Source organism: Rhinolophus sinicus, chromosome 17 (genome assembly GCF_057876585.1).
Source record: "Rhinolophus sinicus isolate RSI-liver-muscle chromosome 17, RSI-T2T, whole genome shotgun sequence".
NCBI classification, from domain to species: domain Eukaryota; kingdom Metazoa; phylum Chordata; class Mammalia; order Chiroptera; family Rhinolophidae; genus Rhinolophus; species Rhinolophus sinicus.
Genome location: NC_142517.1, coordinates 3,001,472 through 3,011,903, shown reverse-complemented (window position 1 = coordinate 3,011,903; position 10,432 = coordinate 3,001,472). Strand labels below are relative to the sequence as shown.

Genomic DNA, 10,432 nt, shown 5'->3' with positions numbered 1-10,432 from the left:
CAGAGGTTAAACTTTGTAAGGGTGAAAATCGGGGAATCAATAACACAGTTAGACTTAGCTGGTTTGCAGTGCTACTCACGCATAGCTCGCTATCTAGCTACCTGTAATTAGACTTAGTTTGTTTGCAGTTTGATCCACCCTGATATTCACGTCTTCTTTTTGTTTGTCCACTCATTGATTAACCGAGGAACTCTGTTTGTTCCCTTTCTCAAGGCTAATTAACAACATCCTAACCTGGAAAAGGACAACGGCTTAGTCCTCAGGTGCGCAGACACTGGACTCCAATTTACTGCTCCCTTGTAGTTTTTGTGGGTGACAAAAAGCCCCAGGCCTCGATGGCCGAGTCTGAGTCCAGAGTCCGGCGATAACATCATCTCCAGACAGACCAGACCCCAGGAAGGATGTCAGCCCTCAAACCTGCCTGACTCCCCCTTTCCTATAAACGCTAACCTGACGCGAGGTGCAGATGTCCACTCTTAGACTCTGGACTGTGCCCCAGTGACGCCCACCCCAGCGTTTCTCTCCTTACAAGCCGGGGCAGCCATCCTCTCTGCACACTGCCATGGGCATTTTCTCTCTTCCTAACTTTAATAAAACGTTTTCTCACTCTACCACTTTGTAGAGTCTGTGAATGCTTTCACCTTTTGTGAATGACCAGGGGTTATTAATTCCAAGCCACGACAAACTTGACTTGCAAATAAATAGCAAAAAGGTGCCAGCTTCTAAGATGGTTTCATTGGCTTTCTCTTCACCAAGAAAGACTTCAATAATTTGTTTTTTGAAACTTACATTTGAAATGTCTTTTCTCAACTTGCAGGTAGAGGTGACCACGTGGGAGGTCGCTGGCCCTCCCCACCATGTCAGCACTAGGTCTGAGGTTTGCAACATCCTCGCACGTGGTGTAGCTACTTAGGGGTTATTTTCCTGCTCCCGAGGCTGGGACAGACCCTCTGTCAGAGATGCTGTGACACCCCTTGCCATCCCCCACCTGTGAAATGTTGAGAAGGGAGTGAGAGCAACTTGGCAGAAATAAAAAACAACAAAATAAAGTCTCAGGAATGAACACCTGGTCTCGTGCTGAGTATGGATCTTTATTCTTTAAGACATCAGGCCCCAGACATCAACTGTCAGATGAAGCCTTGCTGGGAGCAGGGTGATAGAAAGGCAGAGATGAGCGGGCAGAGTGCCTGAATGTGGACGTTCACCTCCCAGGGTGTCCAGGGGCAGTGGGCGTGGCTTCAAAATGTACATTCTGGAAACAAAGCACAGGATGCATTACCGTGAGCAGGTCTGGTCTCCACCCACCCGCTACCCAGCTTCTCAAGGTCAAGACAGGACCAAAGTTCAGTGCCTTAGGCTGCATTCTCCCCCAAGTCACTGGGGAAGTGTTGAGTCCCCCACCCTGTGGGAGAACAGCCACATGTCCTGCCAAGCCCCAGGGGCCACCAGAAAAGAAGGTGTCACCCCAGGCAGAGGAACAGATAGAATAAGGACACCCAGCAAAGGGACAATGGGCAGCTCTGCGTCCTGGTCCCAAAGCCTTATCTCGACCTCTGCCTGGATCTTCTGGGAATGGTGAGGAGGCCCTCCCTGGGCAGTGGGCAGGGACCCCATTACTGACCAGCTGGGGTGCAGCCCGTTCCTCATTTCCTGGGACAAAGGGCAAGAGTGGCCCCTGGGTGCTGATTCCAGGAAGGTGCCTTACGTCGCTATGTCCTCCTTAGAGGTGAGCTGGCACTTGGGCTGCCAGGTGGCTTATGGTGACCTCCACGCCCAGGATGTGTGGGGTGGGGCCGACAGGGCCCAGAAAGCAGCCACCCGTGTGTACGCCATCTGTTGCTGACGCGGGGTTCCCCGGTGGTTGTCCTGCACCCCACTGCACCACCCAGGGAGGGAGCAGAAGGGGTGCACTTGTGGTGAGGCAGGGTGGGGGGAAGGTGGTGGGGTATGGAGAGACACCAGGGCTGCAAGCCTGGTGCTGTCACCCGTCTGATATCTGCATGTCACAGATAATGGTGGCTGGTTTGCTGAATATCTCCTGGAAAGTTGGCCCAGCTTTCCACAACTACGTATTTTCCATTTCTCTCCAGGATAATTTTTAAACTAGTTCTTTCTACATAATACCTTGACTTTGAATACGTTTTGGAAACGATTGCTTTTACATTTTGCACAAACGGCTCGGCAACAGGACAGGCGGGGACAGCCACTGGCAGCTGACTGCCCTGGACACGAAGCCTCTAACTGAGGCCTCCACCAACAGACAGCCATGGCCCAGGGCCCAGGGGCACCCAGAGGAGCCATTGCAGGCCCACAAAGGTCCTGGTGCCCGTGGGGCTGGCTTACCTGACTTCTGCAGTGGCTTGAAGCACCAGGGCACCTCGGGGATGCTGGAGTCGAAGCAGCAGCCCCTGCTATTGCACTGCTCAGGGGTGACCTCGGGGTAGCCGCAGTCCACCCTCTCCTTGGCCGGGATGGCACACTGGTTCTCCGCTGTGCCAGACAAAGCCCAGTCAGTCAGCTGCCAGGGCGCTACTTGGGGTTGGTCTGCTGGCTTCATTTTGCAAGTCTGCACCCTCCTCCCCCATCCTGAATTCCAAAGATGTAACCCCCCCCACACACACACACATTGGCTTGAGGAGGACGCTTTTTCCGTGTTAATATTTAAAGAGAAATGTTCTGTAGGAAGTCTGGTCATCTGCCCGGGTGCTCTTAGCACCTCAGGAAGTCAGCATGGGCCTGGGTTCCCTTCAGCGGCAGAAGCCGTGGACCAGGTCCCTTGAACCCAGAAACAAAGTTCCCTTTTACTGTTTTATCAACGAAAATCCCTCCCACCCTTTCTTTTTAAGTGAAAAGTATAACAGAAGATATACATCCAATAGGGAAAATCACGATGCACGCTGAGTTTTTCACTTCTTTCCTGTACCTCCCTGTCCCCAAATCCTTTGGCTTGTCACACCTTCCCTTACATCCTCGTCTCCAATGTTCGTTTTTCAAGCAAACCTGTACGTCTAAAGTTAAGACGTCCCCTTCACCTCATCACCTAACTTCTCCTTAGGAAAATAGGAATCACACGAAATGTCTTAAGTCCTCTTCTGTTGCTGTCAGTATGTAAGTCCTTACTCCCGTGGTTCCCAAACTTTGCTCACATTGGGACCCACTGGGGACCTTTCACCACCACTGATGCAACCCCGCTCCCACCCAGAGACATGTAGTTGGACCATCCTGGGCTCCAGGTGAATCTGAGAGGTGCCAAGTCTGGGAAGCTGCATAGGTGAGCTGGTAAAAGCCGCAGCCTCGTTTCTTCAAAGCTGGGGTAATGAAGCAGCCACATCTCCTGCCTGGAGTCACAAGGCAAGGGCTAAACAATTTCAGAATTGTTCTGGAAGTAATCCTTGTCATTTGTCTTTCCTTTTGTTTTGTGACTGTGTCAACACAAAGCATAAAGGCCTGTATTGTGACTCGTAAGTCTAGCAAAGCAGGTGATGGAAGGTGGTCTGGGGGCTGGCTGCCAGCCAGGCAGGCCTGGGTTCGAATCCTGATTTCAGTGCTGACGGGGAGGATTGTCTTAGGCCAGTTATTAACTTTCTGCGCCTGTTTCCTTGTCTAAAATGAGGACAACAAAACCCATATGTAGGGCTGTTGAGGCAAAACATGTGTGTCTGGTAAATGGCAATTATTCAATTAACGTGGGGGTTCCATCGCCTTCCTCAAGTCCACAGGAAGCTCCAAACCTGGATCTCCCGTGCCCCTTCCCTTGGTGCTGCGTTCCCACCCTGCCACCAGCTGCCCCCACCCCATCCTTCCTGCTGTGGAGGGAAGAGAAGTCAGAGAGGTACTCACACAGGCCCACATACTCCCCGGACGAGCTGGAGAACGCCAAGGCCAGGACCGCTGCCAGCAGCCAGAGCAGTCTGGCCTCCATGGTGACAGGCGCGCTGTGGGACCGGCCACTCAGTGGATGTGCCACCTCTGCCAAGAAGTCTCATTTATACGCCCGTGTTTGCACAGGTATTCTGGAGTCTGTTTGGGGACAGCCTTTGTCTCTCGCTCTAGCCCCGCCTGCTTTTCCCTGGACTTGATGGTAAAGCCCCAGAGGCTCATCTCCGTGAAGGGGAGAGGGTGGTGCTGACCCCACTGGTGATGATGGGGTTTGACACTCCTCTGTCCCGGAGCAGGGCTGTGTCAGCCCCCGTCTGCATGGCCTGGGGGGAATGATGAAGGCTCAGCGTGCCAGGAGCAATCCAGAAGCTACCCTACTCAATGACTTGAGTCCCCAGGCCACTTACTCCCAGATCAGCCCTGGGTTCTTGAAGAGTCAGGTGCAATTCCATTGCTCTCTCACAACTCCTGGAAGGCACATTCCTGTCCTTTCCTTTTTGCTTTTTATCCAGCAAAAAATATTTTTATCATGAACTACATTTCCATAAGTGTAGTCAGTAAACTTATCCAATACATTATAATAAAAATGTAATACGTGCAGTTGTTTTTAAAATCAGACAATGCTAAAGACGCCCTCCTGTCTAGTGGTGTCCGTGTTTGATATGGTCTTGGGTATTTTTCCAGAATGTTCTCTAGATCTAAGCACGTTTTTAACACAAATGGGAACTTACCATACACCTATGCCCAGCTTGCTTTTTTTTTTAAATGAAGGCAAATCTGGGAAATTGTTTTATAACAGCATATCTAAATGACATGGGAATCATTATACCCATTTTCCAGAGGAACAAACTAAGGCTCCGAAGTTAAGGTGGCCATCAGAGGTTGCTCTAGGCCTCGTGTGGCTGGGGTCAGCCCCTCTCTGTAGGGCCCTGCAATCTCGGTGCTTGTTCACAGCCCCTCTTCCCGTACAGGGGAGAGAGTACGGTGCTCTAGTGACTGTGGTGTCTCCATAGTCCTTTCCTGCCTGGGGCTTCCTGTCAGGTGCTGCCACTGTTACCCAGTGACTTTTCCAGGAGCCTCAGGTGGGTTTTGCCTGCCATCCCAGCAGCAGGTGCAGCTGGCTAGTTGAACTTAGCCCTCCCAGTTGGAGGGATCTGAGCACCCAAAAGTTTGTCCACAGAACGGTCCTTTACTGAGTGACCGATGGGGCCAGACTGTGCATGTGTTGGGGACAAGAACCGTGTCCCATGGTGAGACTCTCTAGGCCCAGCCCCTTATACTCAGTGAGCCATCGATGACCTGATTTGGGCAATGCCTGCCACTGGTTTCCCACCCTCTCCAAGGCAAACGCAGGTGGGAAGACGAGAGAGCCATTCCTACATTGTTTTCAGGGCGTTTGCTCTGTTCCCAGAGGAATGGAGTGCACCCAAGCTAACAGAGGGCACCATTTTTATGCTATGAACAAGATCCTCCTGGAGAAACTCCTGGGAGCTGTTTCCAGCCAGACCTTCTGCCTACCCACCCATAACACCCTTGGGCCTGGCCAGGCTGTAGACGTGGGCTGCGTTCGGAGGTGCAAACACCCCAGAAATGGGCCTAGAAGGGGCAGTTATTCGAAGGCTGCTCTGACAAGGAACATCTTTGAGCGTCCTGGTCTCCACTGGCTAGAACCGTGTGGATACCAGGGCCCTGCCCCCAAGCAGGTAATTCAGAGACTGAATTCCACTGAGCAGCCAGCGCCCAGAACCACAGCTGGTGTTTTACTTCAGTGAAACTCAGTTACTATCTATTGAGCCAGGGGCTTGGGGCTGAGGAAGAGATAACAAAGGTGACAAATCCCTGTTCTTGAAGAATTCCCCTCGGGGACATGGGGTCATGTCTTAATTACGGTGGAGAAGCTGAGAGACCTGGTCCCGAGTCCTGGGCTGTGTGACCTCAGGCAAGTCATTTTATCACATGTGCCTCAGTTTCCTCACTTGTCACATAGTGCCTTGCCCACAGGGCTGTGTGAGAATGGTGATGCAGAGCCGAGTCACGTGCCAAGACACACACTGGTCACCTGCCAGGTGTGGGACAGCAGCTGTCGTGGCAGAGGGTCCAGACTATAGCTATGTGGCTATGACCTGGGGGCCAGAGCTGGGTTTTCCCCGGTGGAGACGGCATAGGCTTAGAAAGCCGGGGCTTGGGCTGGCCCTTGGAAACTAGAGAACTGAGTGAATGTTTGTGGGGGAAAGCTGTTCCTTCCTTCTGTCCTAGGGAGCTCGAACCTGTAACCCAGAGCTCTCCACCAGGCAGGCGAGGGGCACCTGAGAGCTCACCTGCCTTCCCTGGCTCATGGTCTGTGGCCTTCCCTGTTCCTCTGGGGAGTTGAAGCTCCAGAAGAACCTGTGCCAGGGCTGCAGGTCCTGGGTCACTATTCATTGGCCCCACTCTGACAGGTGGCTGCTCCGTGCCCCCCTGAGACCTGTGGTGAACACATGGCTGACTGTCCTGGGAACTCCCCCTCCCCCTACAAACACCACACACCCTGGGCTTGGTGTGCAGCTGTCCCAGGGAAGGTAAGGGCCACCTGAATGGGCCCAAGAAGCAGGCAGTCTGGCTCTGAGACAGGGGTTGCAGGATGCATGGCCGTTGGTCCATGTGTGTAGCAAGCATGGACCGAGAGTGGGTCACGGGCCAGGCACTTGGCCTGACAGCTGGGCCCTACGGACACCAGGCGGAGCTGCTGGCCTCAGAGCCCCCAGCCCTGTGAGGAAGAACAAGGCTTGAAGCGCGCCTTGTGATGCGATGCGGTCAGACCTGGCAGAATGCTGCACAGCCGGCTTCTCCTCGGGATGAAACCTGACTGGGTCTTGAGGGTTGGGTAGGAGTTCACAGGTGGGTGAGGCTCAGAGGGGGTTCCAGACAGGTAGTACTAACGTACCACCCCTTGGAAAATATGGTGTCCTACACAGCGTTAGGACATGTCACCTCTAGGCTTCTAATCTCGTCACTCTTCGTTACTGAAGCCAGCAGAGAGCCAGGTGGAAGAAAAAGGTACAAAGTCATGCTAAGCAGCATCCCTGGGTGGGCCCTGGGGTCCCACACCTCCCGGGGGCCTCCTGCTGACCAGCTGTCGCAGCGTTCTGCAGCTGCCTGGGGGCAGGCCACTCCCTCCGTGTTCTCAGTTTCCTCATATCGACTCTTCAGGATGTGACGCAGCCATCCTAGCTGATAGATTCGGGGAGCCTCCTGGCTTTTGGCGTGGTTTCCACTGAGGACAAACAGGGAGGGCGTTAGCCCCTGCAAATGTGTCACCCAGCAACTGTGCAGGGGAGGGAGGGGGGCAGGGTGCCAGTGAGAGGGCCCTCGGATGCCTCCCATGGGCCAATGGCCGTCCTACAGCAGATGGTGGGGGTATGCGACAGCCCCTGAGCACTTAGGGGAAACTGCTGTCTGGCTCAAGGTGTCCTTGGGGTGGTTCCAGACTCAGTGACCACTGATTCCACAGCTTTGGCTTTCGAGCTGTTGTATCAGCCCAGGTGCGGTCACAAGGAAACCTTCCCAGGAATGACCGGGCTGATGACCAGGGCACCAGAGGAAGAGATAAGTCAGAAATAAACAGAGCTGATAGCCGGGGAGCAGATGTATCTGGTGGCACCTGCCCCTCATTGGCAGCCCCACCTCCCGGACCCAGACCCGAGCAGCTGGACCTGCTCCAGCAGGAAGCGAGGTCTCACAGCCACCGAGGGGAGGACCTGGAAGCCGTCGAGTCACATCTGCCAGGGCCCTGTGCTGAGTATGTCCTAGAGGGAGGGCGAAGATGGTCCCTGAAAGGCCCGGGCAGCAGCAGGAGACCCCAGGGAGCCTGGTCCTCCCACCAGCCGGAGTCGGACAAGCTCCCGAGCTCTCTTGGGCTTCAGATTTCTTTCCTGTGAATCAAACCATTGTCACTAAGTGACTGCCAAGTGTGCTGGGTAGAATCGTGTTCTCCCCAAATTCATGTCCTTCCTGGAACCTCGGAGCGTGGCTTTCTGGGAATAGGTATAATTGTTTAAGCTAAGATGAGGTCACACTGCAGTAGGGTAGGTCCTAAATCCAGCTTGAGTGGCATCCTTATCAGAGGGGAAGAGATGCAGAAACAGACACAGGTGAAAGACGACGTGAATGCAGACGCACAGGGCAATGCATGTGACAGCCGAGGCACCGACTGGAGAGGGGCCGCTGAGAGCCAGGACCCCCTGGACCGAGGCAGCCACCACAGACTGGAAGAGGCAGGGAGGCTCCTCCCTTGATTCCCGCAGAGGGGGCCCGGCCCTGATGAGACCAACACCTTGACCTCACACTTGTCTCCAGACACGTGGGAGAGCAGACTCCTGTTGTTTACACCACCAGTTTGTGGCTTTTTGTGGTGGCAGGAAACCAGTACACTGAGGGAGGGACATCGGCTCTGAGCGTCTGGGTAACTTGTACTTCGTCGGTGAGGGGAGGAGAAGGGCATGGTTGATGATCATGACAGATTTCTCACGGGGACCCTCCCCTTTTGCACCCTGACCGAGCTCCCCTGTGAGGGGGCGGCTCTGCCCACTGCCCGGTGCCCCCTCCCCGGGACCCTGTCTGCACTACTGACTGCAGGCCTGTGATCCCACACCTGTCCCCTGCCCTCTCGGTGCCCATCTGATGGTCGGTCTCTGTGACTCCCTGGCTAGTCCGTCACCTCATGTTGGTTGAATCCCTTCCCATGCTCCCACACGTCACCCCAGGAATCCCCACCTGGTCTTTTCTTCCAAGTTCCTTGTCTCAGGAGGCGAAGGCAACAGTTCTTGTGGGAAATGCAAAACTGTCACTTCCTGGTCAGGGCCCAGCCAGGCTCTGGTCTAGGAGGCCCAGGCACGTGGCAGCCCAGACCCGGGGAGGCCCCACGGGCTGGTGACCATGTAAGGAGTTGTCCAAACAGGGACACTTTTCAGAGTGTCCGGTGTGATAGCAATGATTATGCCAGGACAACCGACATGACAGGCACGATCCCAGGCCAACACGACGAGGCCCACCTGCCCGTCACTGGGTGGTAGTCATTTCTGAGTCTGATTTAAACACTGAGTGACTTCGATGGCACACAGGCACGGGCACTGTCATGCTCCGGAAACAAAGACACAAGCCAAACGATCAAACATGAGTGTGTCACGTCTGACACACGTGCCTGTGCACTGACAGGAAATGTGTGTGTGGGTATGAGTGTGTATCTTGATCCATCGGGCGGCTCTGACAGAATACCACAGATGGGGCGGCTGTAAACCACACTGATTTCTCACAGTTCCGGAGGCCGGAAGTCGGGGATCAGGGTGCCAGCATGGGCATGTCCTGGTGAGGACCCTCTTCCCGGTCCGTAGCCAGCATCTTCTCGCTGTGTCCTCTCGGGGAGGCAGGCCACGGGTCTCTCTGCAGCCTCGTTATAGTATAAGGGCACTCATCCCAGGCACGAGAGGGCCAGCGTCATGACCTCAGCACCTCCCAAAAGCCCCACCGCCTGTGCCATCACCTTGGGCATATGAATCTGGGGGGACCCCTGCATTCAGACCAGAGCAGGCCCTAATCAGGAGTCAGTGAGCTGAGTGACCACCAGGGCTCACAGGGTCTCATCATTAAGTGACTTTGCTTTCGTCCCCTCCCAGTGGGGACTCCTTCTTTGGCTCTTGAGATAAAAAGGCGGGTGATCCTATGATCCCCCAAACTCATAAACCACAGTTGTCATTCAGGACCTGACGCTGCCAGTGCCATTTGATAATCAAAATTTGGACCCTGATTTAAAGTTACATGTTTTCATTTGATGTCGTAGAGGAATTAATGGTAATTTTATAGTGTGATAATCATATTGTAGGTTTACGAGTGTGTGTCTGTACACACGCTCAGACACATATATATTCTCATCTCTTCGGGATATATACCGAGGTATTGTGTTATGAGAGGTGGGATTTCCTTCAAAATAATCCAAGAAGGCGCGGGGAAGGGGGAGGGCAGAGATAAACACTAGCTGTAAGTTGATTGCTGTTGAATCTAATTGATAGTCACATGGGGGCTCATCACACTATTACCCGTTTTAACATGTGTTTGAAATGTGCTGTAATTACAATGTTATCTTCTCTCCTCTGCAGCCTTGTTCCTACAAGGGCAGGAACCCTGGGTGGGGCGGGGCCAGGGTGGGGAGAGGCGGGGCTAAGGCCGCTCTTGCCCAATGGTTTCCGCAGGCTGCCTCCTCCCTCTGGGCCCATCACACTCCTCATCTCAGGTCCTCTGGGGGCTCCCCAGGGCTCCTCACCTGCACTTCCTATGCGGCTGAGGAGGCACAGCCACTGGCTCACCAACTCCTCCCGTCCCCTGCGAACTGGCGATGCCTTGAGTTCCTCCGGGAGACGTTCACACCGCCAGTGTTCACACCTCTTGTCCAAGCACCATGGTGGCCACACGTCGTTCTCCTGGGTCCCACAGCCACTGGAAACATGTATTCACCTTTCACCCCCACAAACTCTGAGAGGGAGGCAGGTCCCAAAACCTCATCCGGTTCTTGCTAGATATC

The 10,432-nt window shown here is 54.1% G+C and overlaps 1 protein-coding gene across 1 annotated transcript; it reads right to left on the bottom strand.

The window, feature by feature from the left end:
• Positions 1-1,070: 1,070 nt before the first annotated feature.
• On the bottom strand, positions 1,071-3,996 carry TFF3 (trefoil factor 3). The gene is made up of 3 exons (XM_019745699.3): positions 3,841-3,996; positions 2,344-2,490; positions 1,071-1,252 (listed from the first exon to the last, which is right to left on the bottom strand). Exons 1-3 carry the CDS (start codon positions 3,920-3,922, stop codon positions 1,239-1,241), a joined length of 243 nt encoding a protein of 80 aa, XP_019601258.2. The 5' UTR covers positions 3,923-3,996; the 3' UTR covers positions 1,071-1,238.
• Between the last annotated feature and the right edge of the window lie 6,436 nt (positions 3,997-10,432).